At 52.0% G+C, this 26,907-nt stretch overlaps 2 protein-coding genes across 3 annotated transcripts in view; one reads left to right on the top strand and one right to left on the bottom strand.

Moving 5' to 3' along the window:
- The window catches only part of NACC1 (nucleus accumbens associated 1), a 29,541-nt gene extending 16,136 nt beyond the window's left edge, over positions 1–13,405 (top strand). For both annotated transcript variants that reach the window (XM_038771522.1, XM_038771521.1), the window contains exons 2-6: positions 6,341–7,294; positions 7,651–7,824; positions 8,681–8,786; positions 9,067–9,164; positions 9,415–13,405. In XM_038771522.1, the coding sequence (XP_038627450.1) occupies positions 6,355–7,294; positions 7,651–7,824; positions 8,681–8,786; positions 9,067–9,164; positions 9,415–9,674 (1,578 nt within the window). In that variant the 5' untranslated portion in view covers positions 6,341–6,354 and the 3' untranslated portion in view covers positions 9,675–13,405. The remainder of the gene's footprint in view (positions 1–6,340; positions 7,295–7,650; positions 7,825–8,680; positions 8,787–9,066; positions 9,165–9,414) is intronic.
- Positions 13,406–20,671: 7,266 nt separating this feature from the next.
- Positions 20,672–25,684, bottom strand: STX10 (syntaxin 10). Its single transcript, XM_038771447.1, has 7 exons — positions 25,487–25,684; positions 23,928–24,068; positions 23,034–23,096; positions 22,460–22,576; positions 22,146–22,231; positions 21,705–21,799; positions 20,672–20,921 (listed from the first exon to the last, which is right to left on the bottom strand). The coding sequence occupies exons 1-7, from the start codon at positions 25,532–25,534 to the stop codon at positions 20,851–20,853; spliced, it is 621 nt and encodes a 206-aa protein (XP_038627375.1). The 5' UTR covers positions 25,535–25,684; the 3' UTR covers positions 20,672–20,850.
- Between the last annotated feature and the right edge of the window lie 1,223 nt (positions 25,685–26,907).

The raw sequence follows: 26,907 nt of genomic DNA, 5'->3' as shown, positions 1-26,907 counted from the left end.
GCCCCAGTGAGAGCGACTCTGGGAAAGATGTATATTCTCAAGTTCCAGGCCGATCACACAGTTGTTCTGCCTTGGTCAAGGATAACAGGGTCCCTCCTGGGGCTCCCAATAGAGAGATGAGATTCTGCTGTGGTGAACCTCCCTACCTGGGGTCATCAGCCTGCTGTAAAGCAGAAAGGTGGTGGGTTTTTCTCAACTGTTCTCCCTCTTACTTAGACTAAGAGCTCCAATGTGGGACAGGGACTTTGTCCAACCTGATAAACTTGTACGTCTTCCAGTGCTTAGAACAGTTCTTGGCATAGAGTAAGCGCTTAACAAGTACCATTAAAAAACAACAACCAAAAGAACTGTGGGAGAGTGGCTTGACGTATTTGTGAAGAGATGGGACAGCTGGCTGACTCCGGACTGCAGCGATACCAGGAGATAGGGTGGGGGTATGACCAAGTCGCAGTTTTGGTTCTAGCCGAGGCTGGGGTTGGAGTGGGAGGAGAAAAGCAGTTGCCTTTAAAGATGTCTGGGGTGGCAGGAGGGCAGCCATGACACCATTCCCCTCAGCATTCTTCGGTGTCACTGCCGGAGACCCGATGCTGGGTTGGTTGGACCATTAGTCTGACTCAGTGATGACGTTGCTTATGTTCTTCTAAGAAGTGGGATGCGGTGCCCTGAGGGAGGGATGAGACGGGAGCTAGAGGTCTGTCCTTGTGTTGCTAGTTCAAAGGTGTACTGGGAGATGTCATTCAGAGTTTCGGGAGGGCTGTTCCTCAAGAGGAAGCTGTCGGCCGGGTTGAGTCGGGCCAGAGCTCAATTCAGACACCCGCACCCCTCTCCCCTCCAGGGTTCCTTGTTATTTAGCCCCGGGGGTGCTGGGAAGGGCTATAAAGCAGGCTACGAGGATGTGTATCCAGTAGGAAAGGGGCCTGTTTGGACCTCATATGGGAGCCCTTTGTCCTATGTTGGCTTTTCTGTCTGGGTGGGCTGAGCCTAGCAAAAAACACTTTCATCCAGCAACTTGGTTTTGCCAGCCTCACTTTGGGTTCCCATGAGAGCCACTATTCACCATCAGCTAAATCACCTCTCCAGGGGTGGCTTCATTCCCAGGGACCGTTTGGTTGGGATCCCAGCCCATGAATGATAGAATGAAATCTATCTTCTGGCTCTGACCTTTGACTCCAGCTTCTCCAGTTGGAATACGACAGGGGTTCAGGTCAGTCCCTAGGTCTTGAGTCTGTGGGGCTGGTTCAGGCCAAGCCTAAGCCCTCCTTGGCTAGCCCTGATTGAGATATACTCCCCTCATCCCTTGAAACGTCCCCCTTTTTTGGGTAGGGGGGGGTCCTGTGAGGGGCTGGCACCCATGCTAATTCCCCTCTTCTTTACAGTAGACTGATCCCCCCTGTTTCCTGAAGGCCCCTGCTGTCAATTTTGCACCAGGATGATATGTCCCAGCAGTCTTTGCTTCAGGGTTGTTCGGTGGGAGTCACTGTACATGAGCAGAAATCCTCCACATGAGTGGTGGCCCACCCTGGAAATAAGAGCCTGGCCCACTTCTGGGCCTGGTGGGTACTGTGGTCCCAGGCCTTGACTTGGGTTGGATGGGCAGGATTTAAGCTGCAGAATTTTAGCTATACTAGGTGCTTGGACAAAGGTGTGACACGTTCCCTGTCCACAGGGAGTTTGCACTCTAGAGGGGGAGGCAGACCTAAAATCATTTCGGGCCCTAGGTTCCACAGAAACTCTGAGCAGTGAGAAGCAGCAGCATCATCATTCCTTCTGGATCCATGGCATTTAGTCGGGGGGTGGCTTTGGGGTGCAGAGTATGTAGCGTGTCATAGGTGGTGTGTCGAGACGGGATAAGCATCACTCCAAGAGGCCCAGAGAATGCCAGCATCATGGTACATTAGGGTGAGGACTTCAGAGCTGAGAACCTCCCTAGAGGAATGGATTAGAGCACTAGTGATTTGCACCTGTCAAGCAGTGACACAAGGAAACTGACACCAGAGAGGGGCAACTGGTGGGCCTGGAGGGGTGTTCTTTATTTGGGTAGCAAATCCTTCCTCTTGAGTGTCTCCCTAATAGGCAGCATGGCAGGACACCTGCAGAATCTATTTCATAAGCCCAATTAGCACTCTGTCCTTTAGCCCCCACTTGCAGAAGCAGGGGCCAAGAGGGAGATACAGAATTCACTGGGCTTCTCGAGAGCATCAGTCCGGGTGGCTGGCAAGCAGCCGGACCCTTCTCTGTAATGAGGTTGTTTTAGGGAGGAGTTTCTGCCTTCCCCTGGTGCTGCCACAGTGAGTCCTCCCCTCCAGCCTCACTTCCCCTCTCACCATAGGGCATTCCTTGTCTTCAGCCCGTAGGCCTGGGATGCTATCCGGCCCCAAAAGCCTCTCTTGCTCAGCTTGGTCCTCCCAGCCTGGCCCTCCTGAGCCCTACACATGCTATCATCCACCCAGTCAACCGTAATGTTAAGCCTCCTGTCACTTCTTCAGCTCAGCCTGGATCGAGTCCCTGGCCTCCGTCTCCTTGCTCGGTAAAACAGTGCAATCTGGGTTGGCTGTGCAGGAAGGTTATAGCCATCCTACCTGGGAGCCTCCCTTAAGGGCCTTTTGAATTCACTCCAGGAGACAGGAGTGCCCCAGCCCCCACTACTCTCTCCCATCAACCCTGCTTACCTCATCTGTTGGCCCTGTTGCTGGGTCCTGCCGGAACCGCGGCCTTGACCTTTCTCTCTGGCCCCCTCCCTATCTTCCCCACTCCGGAAGTTCGTTCATTCATTCATTCAATCGTAGTTATTGAGCGCTTACTGTGTGCAGAGCACTGTACTAAGCGCTTGGGAAGTACAAGTTGGCAACATATAGAGACGGTCCCTGCCCAACAGCGGGCTCACAGTCTAGAAGGGGGAGACAGAGAACAAAACAAAACATATTAACAAAATAAAATAAATAGAATAACTATGTACAAATAAGAGTAATAAATACATACAAACATATATACATATATACAGGTGCTGTAGGGAGGGGAAGGAGGGATGGAAGGGGCTCAGTCTGGGAAGGCCTCCTGGAGGAGGTGAGCTCTCAGTAGGGCCTTGAAGGGAGGAAGAGAGCTAGCTTGACGGATCTGCGGAGGGAGGGCATTCCAGGCCAGGGGGATGACGTGGGCCGGGGGTCGACGGCAGGACAGGCGAGAATGAGGCATGGTGAGGAGATTAGCGGCAGAGGTGCGGAGGGTGTGGGCTGGGCTGTAGAAGGAGAGAAGGGAGGTGAGGTAGGAGGGGGCGAGGTGATGGAGAGCCTTGAAGTCGAGGGTGAGGAGTTTCTGCCTGAAGTGCTTTGCACAGTGCTCCCCACACAGTAAGCTCTTGAATACCATTGATTGTTGGGGGAGAAGAGGTAAAGGGAAATGGGATTGAACAGAAGTCTCCTGTGCGTGGATCAAGGAGAAACTCTAAGATCTTTCCCCCTCACCCCCAAATTGATTTTAATCATGGAGTATTTGGGGGAGAAGGGTGCGCAAAGGTAACGGGAACATTTTCCAGTTCCTGGGCCAGTTAATTGACTTTTTAAAATGAAAGAATTCATTCAATCGTATTTATTGAGCGCTTACTGTGTGCAGAGCACTGTACTAAGCGCTTGGAAAGTACAATTCAGCAACAGATAGAGACAATTGCTACCCAACAACGGGCTCACTGTCTAATTCAGAGATACAGCTCTCCTCCCAACCTTACTTTACTCCTTCCTAATACACCAAATCGTGTCCCTCCCCACCTTCAAAGCCCTTCTACAAAATACCTCCAGGATCCTTTCCCTAACTAACTCCCACCTCCCTTCCCAGGTCACCCCATCATCTGCCCAAAGGACTCATATGTATATTGGTTAATTCTGCCCATTTTATTGCATTTTTTTCTTATGCTGTTCCCAGTCGTGTCTGTTTTCCCTATTGCGTGCATTCTACTTGTGCCTGCCTGTCTCCCCACAAGCTCCTCTAGGGCAGAGGTTGTGTTTTCTACTTTTGTGGTATGCTCCCAAGTACCTAGTACAGTGCTCTGGACACAGGTGCTCGATAAATGCTGCTGATTCTCATCTTCTCTTCAGCACCCCATGCCAAGTGTTTCCAGCCAGCGTGGGGGGGGGCAGGAGTTCTTTCCCTTCCACCTCCTAAGCCTCTGGCTTGGCCAAGATCACAAAAAGTGTCAGCACTTTGTTTCTTAGATCCTCCAAGCCTATAATCAGGATGGGAACCCTGGACACTGAATCTCCTTGGTAGCATATTGGAGCTACCAATAGCACCAAGCTTCCCTACCCCATCACCTGGTTCTGGCTCATCCCAGAGTTGCTCCTGGAAAACGAAGGGTCCCCTCCCATCAAGGCAGTCAGGACAGGGCCCCATCTTACTTAGATGGAGCTGGCAGAAGATGGCCTGAAGAAAGCAGCTGAACCAGAATATGAGGTCTGAGGAAGAAGGGACATTGAAGTCCTCTCCCAACTTGCTTCCATTTCCTGAGTCATGGATATCTGTTATTTGGCATCAGTTAGGTACCCCATCATTTCTTCGTGATTTCTATGGGAACCCACTCCTGGTGGCAACATCAACGCAGAAGCCAGGGAGATGGAGAAGACTTTGGCTGAGTTCCCCAGCCATCCTCTCCACCCCCATCCCCAATCCTTCCTATCTCCTCCTGGGTTTTCCCGGAGGAATGTGGGTTCTGAGGGACTCCTTATCTCTTCCCTTCTCCCTGAACCACTTTCTCCAGCTGCCAGACCTCTGGGCTCCATGTGGCTTGCTGGGATCATCTCCCTTTGTCTACATTCCTCATGAATTTCTCTCTTTCCTAGCCATCCCCTGCCTCCAAGTGCAGTGGTTCTAGTCTCTTTCCTCTCACAGTACATTAGTCTGTGACTCTGGGTGGGGAAAAATTCCTGGCCTGCCTGCTTTTCAGGGTGGTATGATGTCGGGTCCTTGAGGGCAGGGATTGCATCTACCGACTCTATTGTATTTTTGCAAGTGCCTAGTACAGTGCTCTGCTCTCGGTAAGAGCTCAATAAATAGCATTGATAGACTGGATGAAGGAGGCAGTAAAGCCTATGGGACGGATACTGGGCTGAGAGGCCTGGTTCTTTGGTTCTCATCTTTACCTCTGCCTCAGTGTGAGTCCAGGAACAAGTTTTTCCCTCTCTGGGCCCTTCTTCCCTGTAACCCAGAGAGAGATGTTCCTTCCTCTCGTCTTGGTTCCCCAAACATGAGGACAAGTGAGAGAATTTATGTAAAGTGCTGAGGTAGCCTCTGGTGGCTGGGGCTATGGGCAAAATGTAGTAGAAGTAATAGTATTTATTCAGCATCAACTCCGGGCAAGACACTATGGTAAACCCTGGGAAAAAAACACAGGAGAGAATTAAAACCAGTCCCTGACCCTTCAGGGGCTCACGATCAAAGACTAAGAGGGGCAGGGGTTTGGCGACAGACACAGGAGAGTTGAAAACAATTGAAGCACAAAAACAATATCAGAGACAACACTGAGAGTCAAGCAGTGGTGTTTGAGTAATTACTGTGTGCAGAGCACTATAATAATAATAGTAATAATAATGGCATTAAGCACTTTCTATGTGCAAAGCACTGTTCTAAGCACTGGGGGGGTTACAAGGTGATCAGGTTGTCCCACTGGGGGCTCACAGTCTTAATCCCCATTTTAAAGATGAGGGAACTGAGGCCCAGAGAAGTGAAGTGACTTGCCCAAGGTCACACAGCTGACAATTGGCGGGGAGTACAGTACAACAGAGTTGGTAGGTGCGATCCCTGCCCTCAAGGAGCTTACAGTCTAGTGGGGGAAGGAAGACTGATGGTAAAATAGGGAAAGTGGCAGAGTGCAAGGAGATGTACGTAAGTACTGTTGGGTTGGGGTGAGTATGGAAGTGCTTAAGTGGTACAGACCCAAGCGCCTAGGTGACAAGGGAGGGAGAATAGGCTGAGGAGAGGTTAATCAGGGAAGGCTTCTTGGAGGAGAGGTGATTTCAGTAGGGCTTTGAGCAGGACTTGAGCCCAACAGATCTGGCAGTAAAGGGGGCGTACCGCCGCCCAGATCATCCAGAGTCCAGCCACAACCAGAGCCATCCCAGTGTTCAAAAACCAGTGAAGGCCTCCTGCTGCCGCAGCTTGAGTTTCTCACAGCCCCACAGACGTGGGGGACGTGCGGAGCAGAGGCTCTGGGTGGCAGGGAGGGAGGGCAGGGGATCCCGGTTGTAAGGCTGCTTTCTTCACTCTCTCTTCCTCCCCCCCCCCCCCCCCCGACTTGAACTCTTCCTTTCTCCTTTTCTCTTTCCCACAACCCCCTCCCCCTGCCCCTCTGCAGACAGCACAGCCACCATGGCTCAGACCCTGCAGATGGAGATCCCCAACTTTGGCAACAGCATCCTCGAGTGCCTCAATGAACAGCGGCTGCAGGGCCTTTACTGTGATGTGTCGGTGGTGGTGAAGGGCCATGCCTTCAAGGCCCACCGTGCCGTGCTGGCTGCCAGCAGCTCCTACTTCCGGGACCTTTTCAACAACAGTAAGAGTGCAGTGGTGGAACTGCCGGCCGCTGTGCAGCCCCAGTCCTTCCAGCAGATCCTCAGTTTCTGTTACACGGGGCGGCTGAGCATGAATGTGGGGGACCAGTTTCTTCTCATGTACACGGCCGGCTTCCTCCAGATCCAGGAGATCATGGAGAAGGGGACCGAGTTCTTTCTCAAGGTGAGCTCACCCAGCTGTGACTCGCAGGGGCTGCACGCCGAGGAGACGCCGTCATCGGAGCCCCAGAGCCCAGTGGCTCAGACCTCCACCTGGCCTGCCTGCAATACTCCCCTGCCCCTGGTGTCCCGGGTCAAGACGGAACAGCAGGAGTCAGACTCGGTCCAGTGCACGCCGGTGGCCAAGCGGCTGTGGGACAGTGGCCAGAAGGAGGGCGGCGGCGGCAACAGCAACGGCAGCCGCAAAATAGCCAAGTTCTCCAGTCAGGACCTGGGAGGGAACCGGCAGCAGCAGCAGCAGCAACAACAGCAGCAACCGCAGCAGCAACCGCAGCAGCAGCCGCCACCCCCGCAGCAGCAGCAGGGGGCGGTGGGAGGGGCAGGCGTGGTGAGCGGGCCCAGCACGTCAGACCGGACCAGCCCTGGAACATCCAGCGCCTACACCAGTGACAGCCCCAGCTCCTACCACAACGAGGAGGATGAGGAGGAGGACGCAGGGGAGGAGGGCTCTGATGAGCAGTACCGACAGATATGCAACATGTACACCATGTACAGCATGATGAATGTAGGCCAGACAGGTGAGCATTACCCCAGGGATGGGGTGAGGAGGAGGGGTCACCAGCTGACGGTGCCCCAAATCCAGGAGCCCCTGGGCCTCTGTGGAGGCGGATTGGAGATCTGGGCTTCCAGTGGAGCCAGATGGCCAGGGCTAGCAGGAAGCTTATTGGAAGGTAGGAGACCCGAGTCTTCCGGGCCTTCGTTGGGGGGACCTTGAGCTGTCTCCCCCAGACTGGCCTGGCCAGTGGGGAAGTCTCGGCCCGTTGGCCCGGATTTTTGGTGGGAATGGGCGCTCCGTCTCCCCCCCCCCTTCCTCAGCCTGGTGTAGGCTCCCCCCACCCTGCTGCTCACCTGCTCCTTCCCCCTCTCCCACCAGCTGAGAAGGTGGAGGCCCTGCCGGAGCAAGTGGCCTCTGAGTCCCGCAACCGCATCCGAGTGCGGCAGGACTTGGCCTCGCTGCCGGCCGAGCTCATCAACCAGATTGGCAACCGCTGCCACCCCAAGCTGTACGACGAGGGTGACCCCGCTGAGAAACTGGAGCTCGTGACAGGTAGGGGTAGGCCTGACCTAGGGATGGGCCCTCTGGGCCTTGGGGAGGGCCTGGGGCCCGGGAGGCAAGACTCTTTGAGTTCCCTTTCGGCCTCTGTCTTGGCTAAGCCAACCACTATTCCGGGACTGATCACTCAGTTGGTCGATCGTCGTCCTGAGGCCCCGCGGCCTTCGAGCCATCTTGTGGCTCTCCGAGGGTGGGCCGGGGAGGGGCAAGAAAGCGAAATGCTATACCGGCCAGTTTGGCTCCTGGAGCAGTTCTGCTCAAAGTCCAGTCGGGGAGAAGGTTGGAACTTGAGGCCAAAAGAAAGTTTTGGATTCTCTTTGGCTCTCACCTAACCAAATTCTCTCTGCTCCCATTGCTGTGGGTAATTGAGAGCTGGTTGCCAGTAGTCTTAGCTGCTGCTGCTGACGTTGATGCGGTGTGACCCTGCAGTGGACACACACACGCATGCGCGCGCGCACACACACACACACACACACACACACAGTCTCTCTCCCTTTCTCTCTTTTCTTCCTTCTCTGAGCTTCAGTTTCTCCATTTGTCTAATGGGGAGAAAGTCCCAGGGGAAAGGGCTTGAAGATATCTGGCCTGGCGTGGCATGGATGGATGACTGGCCACCCTGGGGTCCTCAGGAACCCCTTTAGGCAGACCCAGGAGGAAAGGCCTGGCCCAGGCACTTTCTTTCTCATTGTAGGGGACAAGACTGCCCCACCACATATTGCTGGGGCCCCTTCCTTTCCCTGTCCCCCACCCCGAATCCAGCTGCCTCCCTCCTGATTCCCTGTGCGCTGAGGGGGATGTCAACAGAGGGGGCGGACTGGCCTCCGCTCATTCTGCTCCTCTCCCCTCCTAGGCACCAACGTGTACATCACCCGGGCCCAGCTCATGAATTGTCACGTCAGTGCAGGCACACGGCATAAAGTGTTACTCCGGCGGCTCCTTGCATCCTTCTTCGATCGGTGAGGCCCGGCAGGAGTCGGCTTTTCCCTTCTCTTCCCCGTAACTGTCTCTCCCCAGTCATCCTCCTCTCGCTTCCGGGCACCCCACTTTGGCGGGGGAGGGGGTTGAGACCCGACTCTTGGGTGAGCCCAGCAAGCTCCTGGGCGGGGACCGTTTCTCAGCCTCCCCACCCCCTCCAGCCCCTACCCACAAACACATACACCTTGGGGGTTAAGGCCCCAGGAATTCAGGCTTCTGATGTTCCTCCCTCTGTCCCTCCTCCCACACCCACCCTTCCAGGAACACCCTGGCCAACAGCTGTGGCACTGGCATCCGCTCCTCCACCAATGACCCCAGCCGGAAGCCCTTGGACAGCAGAGTACTGCATGCTGTTAAGTGTAAGTAGTTGGGGGCAGGGAATGTCCTGGGGCTGGTAGGGGGCTTTTGTGGCACTGGGAAAAGCCCCACTGGAGGGAAAAACCTTTCCCTGCTGACTGCCCGTGTGGTCTTAGGCCAGGCGCTCCCCCTCTCTCTGCCAAGGGACCCCCAACCCCCCCTTTTTGAAGGGACTGGGGCTTGAGTGAGTGGGGAGGCCAGGCAGAGAGCTGGCCTGGGTACTCAACACTTCCCTTCCTCCCACTCCACCAGTCTACTGCCAGAACTTTGCCCCAAACTTCAAGGAAAGTGAGATGAATGCCATCGCGGCTGATATGTGCACCAACGCCCGTCGGGTTGTGCGCAAGAGCTGGATCCCCAAGTTGAAACTGATGATGGCCAAGGGTGACACGTATACGACTTTCATCAACGACACTGGAGAGATGGAGCCGGATATCATGGGCGTGGAGCATGGCTTCGAGACGGGCAGCCACGACGGAGACGCCGGCACCTCTGCAGAAGGCCTCCAGTAATCTCCCCCTCCCGGCCTGGCCCCGCTCCCCTACTCTTCCATCTCACGCTACCCTTTGGCGAGTGTCACCCGTCTTTAACTTTCTTTTTAATTTTTTTAGAGTCTTCCGTGCCCGCCCCTTCCTCCCATCACCGAGTTCCCACACAGCAGCCCTAAGCCCTTCTTTTTCCTTCCAAACTCTCTTTCCCAGGGTGAAAGAGAGCTGATAGGTCAGAAACCGAGGTTGACACCTCGTTAGGTGAATTGGGAGAGCACTTTCACTCTGTGGGGCTCCCTGATCCCCCTGATCTTCTCCCTCGACTCTGCCTCTGTTCCCTCTCAGCTTTCCTAGTCTGGAGCTGAAGGTGGCTGTGAGGGAGGCGGGAAAAAAAGCAAAAAGAGACTACATCGGCAGGTTCGAAACTCTAAAGACACCCTTGCTCTTGTGCTTGATCACGTGCTCTCTCTCTCTCTCTCTTTCTCTCTTTCTCTCTCTCTCATGGATGAGAGAGGACCCAGCTCTATAGATATAGAAATTATCTCCACACAAGAAAAGGACAGAACCAGCTGACCTCCTGGGAAAAGGAGAGCAAATGAGAGATTGTCATGGCTCTCCTTTTACATTATTTTTTGTAAAATCCATCCCAAGGCAAGGGTGGCTGTGGTGGAGCATACCCTGGGAAGGAGCAGGGTCAGAGCTGTGCCTTGTGCCCTCAAAGCCCTTCCCGGAAACAGTTGCTCCCTTTCCACTCCACCCGGATCCAGGGGCTTCTTGTGGGAGTTGCTCAGCTCCTCTGTCCTCCCCGGTACTGTTACCTGGCCCTTCCCCCTGTGGCTTTTGCATGATGGAGCTTTCCAGTTTGGGTTCTTGCCTGTTCATCCTCAGCCTTCTCTGAAGAAGCCCTGAGTTGGGAAGTGAGGAGGAAGCTAGGATTGCGGGAAGGAAAGCATTGCATCCTTGTTTCTAGTTAGTGAGATTCCTCAATCATGCTCGGTGCAAAGCTCTTTTTTTCCTGTCTGCAGGTGCGCAACAGTGAGCTGGGACACAGACTGGGGAGAAGTGGATAGGTGGGGTGGGGCGGATGGGAAGAGACCTGGCTAATGACTTGAATGAATTTTTAACAAAACAAACAACCAAAAAACCAAAACACTATTTGGGGGCAAAAAGGTGGGGTCCACTTGGTACTCATTGATTGGTGGGTGCAGATGGTCAGTGTTGGAGGGCTGGAGAGCCTTCATCCCCATCTTCCCCTCCTGCAGCAGGGCTGGGGTTGGTCGGTCAGGCAGTCCCGCCCCATGTCCTCAACTCATTCCCCACTCCCCCTGTGTGTACATACTTTTTGGAATGCCTTTTTTAAAAAAAAAGAAAGTGTAATATTGAAGTATATTCCTTTTATTTTTCAAACAAATCTTAATGTATTTTAAGGTCCCTGTCTCTCTGGTTTTCCCCCTCACAAACACTATCCCTCCAGTTTCTCCTGGGGCCCCCAGATCTTGGGCAGGGTGAACAAGGAAGGAGAAGAGTGGTCCAGGGGAGGAGGAGGAGGAGGAGAATTCAGGGCGGGGGGGTCCTGGCCAGATGTACAGATGTTGTTCTCCCCGAGGATAACAATTAAGCCTGGCCTGGCTCTAGGGCCTGACTCGGAATGTACATTGTGCTGTTGGAAGTTTTAATTTGCATCTATCCACGACTCGCGGGCTGTGGAGATTTTATTTTTTTAACAACTTGTTCCATCTCATTCCTTTATTTTGAACATTGCTGGTCGCTGAAGCTGTAAGACTGCTGTGTGTCTGGTGTAATTCTTTGGTTGGGATCAGGACATAGCTCACTAGAAAGCCAATCTGGATGTGTCTGTGATTTGAAGTTTTTTTTTTTTCCGGGGGTGGGGGTGGGGATCAGTTATTTTTAATCTTATTTGTCGCCAGTTCCTTTTTACAAATGATCAAGTGGTTTTCTATTTTATGTGAACACAGATTTGAGAGGGCATCTCTTCATGATTCCATTTTTGTTTCTATACTTCTCCCTCTCCCCAAATTAAAACGTGCATAAAATCTAGACCCCAGAGGATATCTGTTCTTAAAAGCTCCCAAAAGGGATTCTATCAAGTTAGGGAAGGTTCCTCCTTGCCCCCTCCCTCAGATTCTCCTGTCATGGGGTGCAGTCAAATGGACAGGATTGCATTTTTCCCAGCATTGCCCTAGCGGCAGGGTCATTTGGGGGAAGGAAAGGGAGCATGAAATTGGGGAAGACCCATTTCCTCAGCCATCACATAACCTCCCCATCGCTCCCGGTTAAAGGAAAGTCAACCCAGCCCCCCACCCCCCCTCGGAGGGCCTTAAGTTACTTGCAGGCTCTCAGGACTTGCCTACAGGAAGGCCACTGGGAGTGGGTGGGAGGGCAATTCATGAAGCAGGGATAGCAGCCCCAGTGGTGCTGTTGGGGGTCAGTCAGACAGAGGGACTTAGGCGCCGCACCTATGCTGGAGGAGAAGATTGGAAAGGCCTCGTAGCTGACCAACTTTGGTGGGGCATGAGCTGCTGATTGGGAGGCAGCAATTGAGGGGAACTTGGGGTGAGAGTGGGGAATGGCTGTTGCTCCCCTGCCTAGAGCAGTGGTTCTCAGGGGCATCTGCCAGATAACGTGGTTTTGGCCTGCGACCAAGTAATCTAGATAATAAAGGTTCTGTCCATTTCCTTTTTTCACGTAGTTTATTAGGTTTATTAAGACCTATTTGCCCAGATACCTTCACCTTTAAACCACTTGTTGTTCAAGGTGCGGCCACATAAAGTGCTGTGGCTGTAGTAGCAGACCCGGAAAAGTATTCTTTGGAGAACCACTGGTCTGAAGCCCAAGAAGGAGCTTGTAAATGCAGATTTTTGTATGGTGACTTCATTCCGCCTTTATTCCCTGCCCCAAAAGACCATTCCTATCTCCATTGCCTTGCAGCAGGCGGCCTTATCCTACCCTAACTTCAGGCTCCCTCTCCTATGGAGCCTGGCATCCTATAAGCACATTCCTGGCCCTGGCTCCAGCTTCTCATTAGTGTGTTTTCCTGGAATGTGGAATGGGGTCACTGGCTGTAGAGGACCTGGGCCGGAGGCGGCGGGGGCCCAAGCTGCTGAGGCCTCATCCGACTGGGTTTGGTGGCCCTCTCTCTAGGCTAGATTGCCAGGGACCTATCACCCCACTCCTCTCGGGCTCCCAGAGCTCCCATCCTTTAGGCTGCAGGGGTTCTGGTCCCTGACTCACCAAGTGAGCCCCACGTGATTTGGCTTCCTCACTGGTGAAATGGGAAATGTAACCAGGATGGGAAGATTGAATGGGTCGGCTGAGAATGGGCTTTGCGAGTTTTGACGTCTAGGACTGCCGAGCATGTATGTGGTCCACCAGTGGGGTGGTGAGCGGGGAGAGCTTCCTTTGGGCCAGATGGTAGTCAGAGGCAGCTGTTGGCAAAACTTCCTTAGAGGCAGGACTCTCGTCTGGGTTCTGTGGGGGCCTGGGAGTAAGGGCCACACTCTCTTCTCCTGAGGCTCGGAGTTTCCAGTTTTCTCTGGGGTCAAGGGAGCTTGCCTTGGGTCCAGTCCTTCCCCTTCCTGCCACTTTGCATGTTGCCTGCTGCCCTTGGCCTGATGGGCATCTACCAGGACTTGTCTCCTCATGACAGTGCTACAGTCCCACCTGTAGTGGAGGGTGTCCAGGAAAGGAGAGCAGGGTGGCCTGGGTGTAGGCTGCCCCAGACAGGGAGGGTACGGGTCCTCTCGTGTGCTCTGGGGAGCCATCTGAGCCCGGGGGCAGGGGTTGGGGGTAGGGTGGGGCAGCATTGTTGGTTTGCTGGACTAGAGCCTCATGAGAGAGGGCCAAGTCCTTGTACCACCTCTTGCCCAATTCTCTCCACCGTGCTCTCCCCACAGAGCCAACTGGATCAGTCTTTGGCGCAGCTGACACATAACAGCCCCATGCTTCCTGCGCTTATATTTGGGGTGCCAACAATGCCTCCTCTCAACCAGGTAGTTACCCCTTCTGCCTGCCCTGTTCTCCCACCCTCCTTCATGCCTTGCAGGGGAATCTTTGCATAGAAAGCAGTTTCCCAAGCCCCTCTGAGTCAAAGGGCCTCACCCAGGAAGGGATTTAAACCTGAGGCTTTCCTCTCTCCTTTTCATTCATCACCGCTCCCTGCCCCCCCGCCCACTTCCAGTAGCGTGCCCTGGCAAGGGGTAGTTTTACCTTTCTACTCAACTCTGGGCTGCCCGTTCCAGTAACTGTTTTTGTATCAGGCTCCCTGCTTATATAATAATACCTGTGGTATTTTTTCAGCATGTACTATCTGCTGAGCGCTGGGATAGATACACGATCATCATCCAGAAACACAGTCCCTGTCCCCCGTGGGACTCACCGTCGGTGGAAAAATTAACCTTGATTTTAAACAGCACTTTTCTTTCCACCCTGTCCTTGCATCGTCCCTGTTGAGATAGGGAAAGGCAGGGATTATTATTCCATTTTGCAGATAAGGGTACCTGAGGTGTGAAGAAGCCAAGTGACTTGCCCAAAGTCCCCCAGCAGGCCAGGACTAGAATCTGGGTCCTCTACCTCCCTGATTGAGACTCGTTCCACTGCACCAACTGCCAAGTAGCGTGGCCTAGTAAAGAGCCCGGGCCTGGGAGCCAGAGGACCTGAGTTCTAATTCTGGATGTGTCACTTGCCTGCTGTGTCACTTCTCTGGGCCTCAGATTCTCCATCCCTAAAATAGGAATTCCATACCTGATCTCCCTCCTACTTAGCCTGTGGGGCAGGGACTGTGTCCGGCCTGGTTATTGTGTATCCTCCCTAGTGCTTACTACGTGCTTGGCATATTAATAATCATAATCATTGCTCAGCTCCTTGCATCCCAGCTCTTGTTCAGGTTCCTGAGTTGCCTTGAGATATGTGTGGGGTGGTGGAGAGCCCAGGTTCTCCCTTTAGGACCCAAGTAGAGCAGGGGAACAATCAGTCGCCTCTCAAAGACCATGCATGTCTTCCATCGGTATGCTCTTCCTCCTGGGCCCCCGGGCAATGGCCACCTTGGCAGATGAGCTGAAAATCTGGGTGTGGCCAGATATTCCTGGCCTGACCCCTCAACGAACCCCCACCTCACTGCTCGGCAAGGTGGAGGGGTGGATCATGTGTTTGTGGTGTCATGCATGTACCATTGGGCCTGTGGACCCTGGGGACTCTCTCGAGTCCCTCATTGGGGGTACCATCATTGCAGCATTTGTTGGGACCACTCAACACCTTAACCAGAGGGAGGCAAAGAGCAGAGGGGGCAGGGCTTAGCGCTGCACTTGGTTAGCCACTCCATAGATGCCGTTGATTGGGCAGGGATCATGGTTGTCTTGTCCCAGCCTGAGCTCTAGCTTATCTTTCTGTGGTTTTTATTAGGAGGCCTGGAGAACCCAGCTACTGCCCTAGTGCTTCCTGGCCCTGCCACCCACCTGAGTGAACCAGCTTGGCTGGGAGAGAAGGCCCCGCCCTGGGCCAACTGCCTGAGCCAGCAGAGCCTGGAGTGCCACCCACATGGCTGGGCTGACTGGCCCCAACATGGGGTTTGAGATTTTGGTGGGGACTGGAAGATCAGTCCTCTGTAAACTGGGAATGCAGGGTCTGGGGTTCTCTTGGGAAGGAACAACTAACTGCCTGCCACTGGCCAGAGGAACCATGTTCCTGTAGTGGGATTGTGGAGCAGAGAAAACTGGCAGCCAACAGGCTTTGGGGGGAAGAGGTAGGGGAAAGAACAGGTGAGTGGCTGTAGTTCTGGCATCCGTCTGTCCTAAGACAGTGAGTCTCAGAGGGAGATGGGGCAGCCCGTAACCCCAGAATAAAACCCCAAATCTGCAGCTGCACTGGATCTAATGACCTTGCCTGGGGTGGGTTTGGCAAGGTGAGTGATGGGTTCAGGATGGAGGGAAACGTTCTAAGGGGAACCCGTGTGGATGGAAGTTCTTGGGTGGGGTTGGTTAGGAGGACCGGCGCTAGGGGTTTGCTAGGTGAGTGGGAGGTGCCCTGGGGTTATGCAAATGGCCACCAGGGGGCGACGTTGCCCCATGCACTCCCCTAGGTCTGTATTCCTGTAGAATTTCCAAGAGAACGATCTTGGGAAAGGGAATGGGGTGGAGCCACCAAGGATCGCCCACCTGCTCCCTAGGAGCACCCCTCTATTCCCTTTTGTGGCTTTTCATCCTTCCCTCGCTCATGACCCTAAGGAGAGCCCCAAACATTAGACTGTTTTCTCAATTTAGCCAGTCATTATTGAGTCACTGCATTCTCCTGCCAGGTTTCACCTAGTGGGGGGAGTTCTGACCTTGACCTTACTTAAATCTCTGCCCTTCACTATGTTCCTCCGGTCTGAGTCCTTTCCCAATTCCAGGAAAACCCGACTGCCTTGGTGTGGTCTTCCCACATCTGCTCCTTTCCCATGTCACACTCCACTTTTCTGGGGCCAATGAGGCTGAGTGGAACAGCATTTCCATGTCTCTCTCCTTCCCTTCCAATGACCAACAGAGACCGGGGACAACTCAGCCTGAGGCAGAAGTTTTCCCCACCCCTGGCCCTTGATGCCCGTAGGCCGGGCCCACTGTGTCCTGGTGCACTTCCTTGATCTGCTCAGGAAGGCCTCAGATTCATTCATTTTGCACCTTATTCCTTGATTTTCACACACCCCCAATCCCTTTCCGTTCCCAAAGCTACATCTTAGGATGAAGAGTGTGAAATCATCTAAGGCACAAGCACCTTATTCAATCACTCCCCCCCCCCCCCCCCACAACACACTCAACACACACATATGCTGGATGTGTCTGCCTAGCCCCAGAACACAATGCCTTGTCTCTTTAGGGGGTTCTCATCCTCAGGGATTGCCCTCCTCCCATCTTAATTCTCCTCATGGAGCTATCCCTGCATGCTTGGGGAGATTGGGAGGGGGGTGGTGGTAAGCCTCTCCTGGGGACAGAGGGCTAGTAGCATGCAAGGCTCTAATGGCTTAAAAGGGCATGGGGGAGCCAGGGTCCAGTTTGGAAACTTCCTCTGGACAGTTGATCTCTGTCCAAAGGGTCAGAGTGGTGGAAGTGAGTGAGTGGAATATCCTCTATCCTCTCCCTCTCCCCAGGGTCATCCTTCCTCTCTCTCTCTCTCTCTCTCTCGCCTTTTGACCCTGCTTAATCTCCTGGAGAGGGCATCTCAGTCTCCTAAAACCAGCTCCCCATATTCACTTTAACTCTGCTCTTTCAAGTAGCCCCAGTTAAGCTAAGTGGTTAGGACCTTCTCTTTACCCCCCCCACCCCCACCCCCTTGGCACTAGGGGTTGGGCAGGGATGGTGGCTCGTAGGGGTCCCTGCATCCACTAGGAACCCCTCTTATCCAAAGAGGGGGCTGAGGAGCTGGGTGGTATGCACTGCCCCACCCCACCCCCCGCCGCGCCAAACGGCACAAGCTATTAAGACTCTGAGAGCCATGAAATGGGAGGGGAGAAGGGTGGTAAATCAGAGCATATCAGAGCTTGTACAGCTCTTGAGGAACAGTGAAGGACAAAGCTTATCTGGAACTGGGAAACAGGAGGGAGGCTGAATCCAGGATCTTTCAAAGATTTCTCTGTTATGCTAAGGTCGTTCTCCATACCTTTTCACTTCACACTAACCAATCCCACCCCTGGTGGGGGTGGGGGGTGGATGGGCGACGCACATGCAGGGGGTTCCCGTAACAGCAAATCCTGTTACCTCCCCTTTTTTTCAGTGAGTCCATCCCCAGGGGTGGAGGTAAGGTTCCCCCATTGCCATGGGGGTCCTGCCCAACTGACCTTGGTGTCCATCAGCAGCAAGGAAGGTAGAAATGGGCTGTGAGTTAAGGAAAAAAGACAAGATTGTTTCTATTCTCCTCCCTCCTTCCAAGTCCTCCTTTTTCACTTTCCTCACTCCCTTGTAGATGTGGTGGCACCCTGCTCTCTTGTGCTCTCTTCCTCCCACCACATGTCAGTATTAATGTAAGTCTTCTGTACACCCCATCCCTCAAATCTACCCTGCCTCCTCTGTGCCAAGCAGCTAGGGCTCCTGCTCTCTTGGCTAGCAGCCCAGGTCAGATGTTAACCTCTTTGCGGTGCCCAGGGAAGAAGGGGTGTCCCAGCCCTGCAGCACGTCCCTCTTTGAGGGCTGGGTCCTCTTCCCTCCCCCTTATCAGGCCTCCCTTTCCAACCTTCTCATCCCATGTGTTAACCTTTAGGCCAGAGGCCAAGAATGGGAAGGGAAGACCTCTGTGCAGGAGTGTTGGAATACGGTAGAGGTCGGTGGGTGGGAGGTACCCAGGGCAGCTTGTCAGCAATACCGGAAGCAGCAAGACAGCTTTGGGGCCTGCAGACTAGAAAATGAAGCCCTCAGGGTTTGCCTGGTGCTTCCTGGAGGTGTACTCTAGTATCTGTGGTTTTAGTCAGTAACCCGGGGTGGGGAGGGGTGGGAATAGGGAGGGGGGTGATGGGGCAGCTCACCACAATGTAAAGTAGGAGAGCCAAAGACAATAGGGTTGTGCCTTAGAGGAAGTGGAGCCGGCCCTGACTGACACCGCTTCCCTCTTTCCTAGAGAGTATTATCTCCCTGGCAAACAAGATTTTCATTCAGGTGCTTGTGCTATGGCTCCATCTCCTTCAGTGGGAGAGTCTGTGGGGTGGGAGGAAGCAAATGCCTCACCTCCCTTCTGTGGTCCTCCATGCCGGTCTGCTTTCTACCGTCACTTTCTTTACTTCTCTCAAACCTTCCCCCCACTTCCTATGAACCCCCCACCTCCCAGCACGCCCCAAAGTGCCACTGTTACTCTGCCACGCTGCATGGATCCCGCTACGGGTGCTTTCGGCTGATGCTGCAGCAGCTTCTCCAAGGACTAGCAAACCCCACTCCCTCCCCTCTCCCTCGCCCCCACCTCTCCTGGAAATGAAAAACAAAGAATGAACACTTTTTTTAAAAAAAAAAAAAAAAAGGAAAAAAGCCCACCTCCCACCCCCCTCAGCCTTGTACTCCCTGGTCCTCGGCTATGAGCCCCTGGTAATGCCAGTATTTGTTCTGTGTGAAGTGCCAACAACTTCTTGTGAAATACAGAAAATCCCCACAAAAATCTAAAGTCCCTTTGCCCTGTGACCCTAGTAATGAGACTTGCACATTAACTACTGTAAAGAGAACTCAGAAATGTTGTTAATAATAATAATGATGATGATGATGATGATAATAAAACACAAAAAAGGTTTGTAAGAGTGTGGGCTTGAGGTTGCTTATTTCCTGGTGGGAAGATGGGCAGGGTCGGGGGAGACTGATGAGTGAGCATGGTGCTGCAGTGACTCCCACCACCACCCTTCACCTGGTTCGGGAACCTAGCTAAAGCAGAAGGCAGTGACAGAGAGACAAAGCTGCCTATTTCTGGCTGGAGTAGCATTGCAGTTGATTTGGGTGAATGTGGCCCAATCCCTAATGTGGGAGCTTGAGAGAAAGACCCTGCCCTCTCCTTGTACCCTAAATCGAGGAGCAAGGAATGAGTTATCTAGGCTCACTACAGTGCTTTTGCACAGAGTTAAGTGCTCAATAAATACTATTGATTGATCTGGTGTCCAGTACCAAAGCTGCCAGCACAAGGACAAGCGGAGGATGATGAGTTCCCAACCCTCCAACCTCCAGCCAAAATGAGCCCCAAAAGCAAGAGATGAGTTTTTATTCAATTTTTAAAGTTTGGGTTTCCATTTGTAAACTTGGGTGTCTTTAAGGATTGAGTACCTGGGCAGCACCTGGCTTTCTTTTGTCTGCCATGGGCACAGAATAGGCTGACAGCAATGGTACAGGGCTGCCTAAGCGGGTGTGTGATAAGACTTGGTGGGTGTGGGGGGGGGCAGTCACAGCCTGGCTGAAGTACCACCCAGGGTCAGAGGAAGGGGGCACACAACCGAGACCCTGAAGAACTTTGGTTTGCCACCTACCTGGCTCTTGCCACACCTTGACCTATACCCGGGGAACGGCACTTATGCTTCTAAACTTACACTCCGTTTCCTCTTTACAATACATCGGTTTCAGCTTTGAACTCGCCTCCCTGATGACACTAGCTTCGTGGGAGGTAAGGTGGATGGATGGTGACTCCACCTGGCTATCAGGTGACCCTATCCTCTTTTCTGGCCTCTCCTGCTCCACCTCCCCCCACTTTAAACCTTCCCCCTAGAATCTGAATCCTCTAACACCTTTATACCCCAGCTCCATGTTTGAATTGATCTTTTATTTTAAACCTACAATATGTACTCATTTCACGGCCAGGTTGGCCCCTTTCCCACCAGGACTACTGCAGCCACAAGGACCACAGTGGCCTGGCTCGGTTCTTGCAGCCGTGGCAAAAATCAGGAGACCTCCAGCTCTGCAAACAAGGGGAATGCCTGTTGGAGCCGTGCCATTGGCGGTTGAAGGTTTCTGACTGAAGAGCCACCTAAGGTGTTTTGTGAGGTGGACAGACTCAAGGCATTCTGAAAAAAAAAACAAACCCCAAAACTGGCTAATGTGGAGGGTGAGAATCCCAGTAGCTGTCTGTTGGGTTATGGCACACATTGACGCTATACTGTGGTAACTTCAACAGTAAATGGGTCCTGCACATTAAAAAAAAAAGTCCTTTGTTTTATGCCCATCTACATGCTCACTGCACTCTATGGCCCAGGGGGAACTTGACTGGCAGGGATGACAGTATGCAGACCACTAGCCCTAGAATCAGTTCCTCTACAGAGATTCTCTGGCCTGAAGACTCAGGACTGTAGCTCATCTGGTATTCTCAACCTGCCACTCCATTATCAGGAACCAAGACCGAGACGTGCCTAAACTCTGATCCCTTGGTTTTTAGCCCACCATCTATTTTAGAAGCCCTGTTTTCCTCACTGCCCTTAAGCTTTCCATATTGAAAAGCAGGGCTACTTTCCCACAATCGAGAACTGGGCTGAGAAGATAGAGAAAGAAACAAGGTTGACTCAGGTTTGGTTAGTTGAACTGTATAGGCTGGCAGGTAGTTTATTACTTCTCTTCTTCCCATTCGTCTTTATAAAGTGTAATTGGGGAACAGGTGAGACCACGTAAGTCGGTGTCCATTCCCCTAGAAATAGTCCTCACCCGATGGCCTTGCCAGGCAAGAAGTGGGATGGGGAATCGGAGGGAACTATGGGGAAAGGCAATTAAAAGGACAAGAAGATGAGTCCCAGGACGATGGTAAGCACTACAAGGAAGGCATACAGCTGGCATCGGTCTGGGGAACAGAAGAAATAGAATATTGAGCTAAATTGGGTTGATTCCTGACCTCCCCCTCATCTACCTTCCCTCACCCACTCCCTAGGGTCATTCAGCTGAAAGGGACCTTGAGGCAGGTGAATAATTAACCCATTACGGCAGAGGGGTGTCCATCCTGTCATAGCTCTTCAAAACTGGAGACTCCCCAACCCCTCTTGGTAACTAGTTCCAGGGCCCTGATAGTCAAGAAGCTTTTCCTTCTGCCCAACTGAAATTGTTCCTGCTGACATTTTAAGCACCTTTCCTCATTTGGTCCTCTGTGGAAAGTGGAGAACAGCAGGCTGGGATCCTCCCCATAAAAATACCTTTCATAGATGTTAAGACAGGGATTGTTACCCCTCAGACTTCCCTTTTTCTAACCACCCCCATTTCCTTTAACCCTGCCTCTAGCCCTTTAATCATTTTTGTTGTTTTTCTCTGGACCTGACTGAGTTTCTCAAAATCCTGTTAAAAAGGCAGCCACCAAAACTGTCCCACTCCAGCCATTTTAGAATGCTGGGTCCAGAGCTGAGCAGAAGGATCCTGTACCAGTTCTGGCCTGTCATACTTGTGTGGATAGAGCAGAAAGGAGGCATCTGTGCTTCTCTGCCACCCACTTCACCAAAGTACCTCCCCATAGCTCCTTTTCCCCTGGTTCCTGGGGCAGCCAATTTGGTAAGGAATATGTAGAGAAGTCAGGGGCCTAGGCACCCACCCAACCCCCAAAACACACTTCCCCACCCTGCCCAGGGAAGTCTCTTACCCCTGGTTAGGTGGCACATCTTGAATATTTTCTTCAAAATCTTGTGTGGATAAGGCTGGGTGTAATGCATCACTTGGAAAAGGGTATCCAGGGTTCTGTAAACCAAGCCCTTGCCCGATTACTTCTGGGGCTACACTGAAAGCTCCGGGGTCCCGAAAAGAAGCTTTCCACCTCCACCCTCATGATCGCTGCTGTAGGGACTCTACCCCAGTGCTTGGCACATAGGAAGTACCTAATAAGTACCACAATTAATGCATTCATGAATTAGGGAGGGAATAATCTAGAGGGAGGAAATTATCCCAAAATCAGAGAGCAAATCTGGAATCAGGGTCCAGGAGTCCTGGGTCTCAGGCCATTGCTATTCTGCCACATCCACTAAAGGGAGTGTGGGGTCTGGGGATATCCTGAAGCCTCAGTTTCAATTCCTGCCACCAAACTCACTTGTTCTGTTTGTCCAGTTCTTTCCCAGTATAGCTGGATAGATGCTCCATGTCCCCAAAGTTTCTCAATGTTAGCAACTCCATTTTCTGAGCACAGACAAAATTCTGAGGGTCAGTGTGTTATGGGAGCTGGGAGCCTGGAGGCATTATTCTCCGTCCTCCATTTCCCTCCAGTGGCTAAATCCCATGCTCCCCCTCAACCCTCCTTGGAGGAAGAATTTTACCACCACCACCCCCGGCCACCTTCCTCCCGAGACCTCCTTCCCCATGCCTGCGAGGATCAGGGAGAAGCAATGCCTCCCTTATCCACTTCACCTTCTTGAAGGCCTGTTGATCTTCAACATAGAAGGATGTGTGTAGAAACAGCTGTTCATCCAGCTGGATGCGATGGACATCGCTGAAAGTTGGGATGACATTTCTTCCCTCCAGTATCTGCACTGGGGACAGACACTTCCACACAACACACAAGCCCATTTCCCGCCCCTTTGGGGGTTTCCAGTTGGGTGTGGGTGAATCAGCCTCCAAGTCTCGAGCCCCCAGGCTTGAGCCCATGGGATGGATGTTCAGGGCAGAAGAATTCACCCATGTCTTCCCTACCCCTTTGCCCCACTTTGGGCTAGAGGAGCCATGAAGCTGCAACTGTGGCACTGCAATGCCTAACTAGTGCTTTTAGACAGACGTGAGAGCTTCTGGGGCTACAAATCCCAACAGCCAGCCCAACTTGTGGGACAGTGCCCACCACAGAAGTGAGCCCTAAGCTTCCTGCCAATTCCAGATACCCTAAAAATGCCCTTGTATTCTCCCCAATTTTTCAGCTCATATAAAATGCTGACAGGAAGGGTGTAGTCAGGAGAAAGTAGAGGAAGTGGGCACAAGGGGAACGTATTACCTTTTGATTCTTCTGCTTGGTAAAGACCGGGGCTGAACGGCAAGCAGAGTGATTTTCTATCACCTAGGAGGAAGAAAGCAGCAGTTCTCCCCTCTCCCCCTTCCTCCCTCCCAGAATCCTCCAGCTCTCGAAAGTCTTAACCCCACAGCCAATCAATTATCAATCAATCAATGGTATTTACTGAGTGCTTACTGTGGGCAGAGCACTATACTAAGCACTTGGGAGACTACAATAAAACGATCATACAGTCTAGAAGGAGAGAGAGACCATCAAATAAATTATGGATATATACAGAAGTGCTGTGGGGTTGAGGGTATTCATTCATTCAATTGTATTTATTGAGCGCTTACTGTGTGCAGAGCACTGTACTAAGCGCTTGAGGGTAGCTACTGCACTAACAATTTCCCTGTCCCCATTTCTTCCCTTGCACCTTCCCCCAGTAGAAAAACAGGCTCTTTGTCTAGACCCTGGGGTCAGCCAACCTTGGCGAGTCCAGATTGTAAAGGGAGAAAGAAGGCAGGTCACTGGACTTAATACCAAACCTGTGAGGGTTTGAGTCAACAATGTGAGGTATTGAATCAGGGGCCAAGCTGGGCAGGATCTTGCTGCAGGGAGAGGGACCCACGAATTAGGTGATGGGGGTAGTAATCCCTCCTATTATACTGGCTTGAAAGAAATGGGTTATCTGGGCAAAGGACTTGGGGAAGGGGGGAGTGAGGTTTGGGGGCTAGAACACCTGGGTTCTAGCCCTAGCTTTGCTTCACTGTGTGACCTATCCCTTTTCCTATCTGTGTCTCATTTTCCCTCTGTCCAGTGGAGAGCAGGAATCCCTACCTGCCTTTTCATCAGGGATATTGAAAAGAAGGATAATATGAAGTATAAACCCAGGCTTACCCTTTTCTCCTTGGAGAAGGTGGTCACATTTACTACTTCACAAGTGGCGAGCAGCTCATTGGTAGTCCAGTCAAAAGCTTTGTTCTTCAGTATTTTACACCAACATGGGTATAGAAGTCCACGGGATATGTTTACGGTTTTCTGCACATCCATGAAAAAAGACCCAGTGAGGTCTGGTAGCAGCCGAGAGATACTAGAGCTCCAGGCTAGCAGAAAACCTTGGAGGCCCAGGTTCCACCAATTCCCTTAGGCTAGTCCTGTGCCCTCAGCACTAAAGAAAAGGGTAGCCATAGATTCTGGGGTTTACCCCAAATAGGTTGGTGGACCCTAATGATTCAGTCCCCTTTACTCCCCCAGCTTCACATCCCATTTGTAATTCCCAGAGACACCCCTAATTCTGTGCCCCCCCCCAAAAAAAATTCAACTTGTCACCTCCCTGGCCTTAACTAGCCAGGAGGGAAGTCCCCACTGCCAACAGTGGGGCAGCTGACATCCCTGATTCTGACTTTAACTACAAAGAAAAAAAGGTACAAGTTATGAAGTACAAATTGTCTCCAACTATTCCTCCCCAACTCATTCTCCCATTCTTTTGTTCAATCCTCTTGAAGTTGCTCTGCGAGAGATCAGGTACTTTCCTTTCACACATCATGTACTCAAGAAAATGGGAGAGAGAGACGTGAGAGGGCAAGAGCAAAAGGGAGAGCAAGAGCAAATGGAAGAACAAGACCAAGAATTGGGAGAGTGAGAAAGACATAAGAGAGCAAGAGCAAAAGGAAGAACAAGACCCAGAATTGGGGGAGTGAGAAAGACATGAGAGGGCAAGAGCAAAAGGAAGTGCAAGAGCAAGAATGGGGAGAGTGGGACAGAAGTGAGAAAGCAAGAGTAACAGCAAAAGGGACAGCAAGAGCAAGAATTGGGAGAGTAAGAAAGATGTGAAAGAGCAAGCTCAAGAATGGGGAGAGTGGGAAAGACAGCAAGAGCAAAAGGAAGAGCAAGAATGTGGAGAGTGAGAAGGATGTGAGAGAGCAAGAGTAAGAGCAAAAGGGAGAACAAGAGCAAGAATTGGGAGAGTAAGAAAGATGTGAAAGAGCAAGAGCAAAAGGAAAAGCAAGAGCAAGAATGGGGAGAGTGGGAAAGACATGAGAGAGCAAGAGCAAAAGGAAGAACAAGAATGGGGAGAGTGAGAAAGACGTGAGCATGAGCAAAGGTAAAAGCAAAAGGAAGAACAAGTGCAAGAATGGGGAGAGTGCGAAAGATGTGAGCAAGAGCAAGAATGGGAAAAAAGAGTGAAAAAGACGTGAAAGAGCAAGAGCAATAGGGAGAGCAAGAGCAAAAGGAAGAGCAGGTGCAAGAATGGGGAGAGTGAGAAAGAAGTGGGAGAACAAGAACAAGAGCAAAATGGAGAGCAATAGCAAGAATGGGGAGAGTGAGAAAGACGTGAGAGCAAGAGCAAAAGGAAGAGCGAGACCAAGAATGGGAGGAGTGGGAAAGACGTGAGAGAACAAGAGGACTAGGAAGCGCCCCCAGGATCACGGAATCCACGGGCTTTCGGTTCTTACTCGTCCTCTTTTGTTCACCCTTCTCCCTCCTCTGTTTGTAATCGCCATCTTTCTTTGAAGCAGCCTGAGGTAGCTGGCTTCTATCCTCTGCTTTGTACTCTTTCGTTGATATTCTGAAAGCTTAAACCGCGTCTTTCTCAGGGGCACCCTTCTAAAAAAGTTTCAGAAAAGGATAAAGGAGAAGGGAGAAGAGGACTACGTCGGGTGACACGCAGAATATTCTCCCCCAACACCTAGTTCAGTGCTTGTTACGTCACAGAGCCCTCAAGGATGTAGGATGATGATGATGATGACGATACGTTACGGATACGTTTCCTAACCCCTCCCCTAAACGTGCACCGACTCTGAGGCTTCGTAGTCAATCTTCACAGGATGGAGTTTAAACCCCCCCTCTCTTCACGGTGCATCCCCTCCAAAGAGTCTGGGTTGGAGATATCGGGGGCCGAGATGAAGATATGGGGAAGATTAAAGGAGTTCTGTTTGAACCCAGCTGAAACGCCCTCTCCCTCCCGCAAAAAAAAAAAAAGCCTATTTTCCTTTGATCCTTTGTGGACACGGAAGAGTTTGTTTAGCATCCTCATTAAAATCCTTAATATATTTGAAGACAGTAGTTGCCATCTTTTAGCCATCTCATCAAGCTAAGATCAAATTATTTCTTCTTTTTCCAAAGAACCCATTTTCCAGCCCGTTCATAATAATAGCAGTTATGGTATTTGTTAAGCGCTTACTATGTGCCGCACACTGTACTAAGCGCTAGACACCTCATTTTTGTTGCTCTAGTCACCCTAAGTGGACACTATATAGATAGACTTACTAGGACTACTGGAATGCTTTGGAGAATATTCGAATGATCAGTGCAGAGTATAGTGGAGGATTACTTTCCAGGTATTATGTTTCATTCTTTAATAAAGACACTTGTACTTTCCCTGGCGCTTACTACAGTGTTGTGCACATAGTAAGCACTGAGTACCACTGATTGATAGTGGCCTATTGGACTGCCTACTACCCCCTGCTCCAGTGCCTTCCCCGGCTTGGAAGGAGTCCAGTGGGTGACTTTGGCAGAAGGTTTGGTTGTCCGGATAAGTCCAAGGTCCCAAACCTCCGGGGGATTTCATCTTTTGCAAGGAATGGGGCAGGTTTACAGAGTTGTTTTTTCCGCAGAGCCCCCTCCTCCCTCCCTTCTGAGCAAGCCCCCTTTGGTCCCTGCCACCACCACTCGGCTGAAGATATCGTAGCCCCCAGGGGAGGGGGCTAAGGACGGGGTGCAGCCCTCCCGGGCATCATCCCCGGGGCCAAGGCTGTGGGTGCAGAAAGATCGCCAGTCTCCCTCCCTTGCCCTTTTCGCGTCCCTCCGGAGCTCGGGTCCCCCTCCCCTCCCTTCCCCACCAAATAAACAGATAACCATCTGAGTGGATAAAAGA

This window comes from Tachyglossus aculeatus, chromosome X2 (assembly GCF_015852505.1).
Source record: "Tachyglossus aculeatus isolate mTacAcu1 chromosome X2, mTacAcu1.pri, whole genome shotgun sequence".
Taxonomy (NCBI): domain Eukaryota; kingdom Metazoa; phylum Chordata; class Mammalia; order Monotremata; family Tachyglossidae; genus Tachyglossus; species Tachyglossus aculeatus.
The sequence above is the reverse complement of the archived record's forward strand: the minus strand, read 5'-3'. Positions and strand labels throughout refer to the sequence as shown.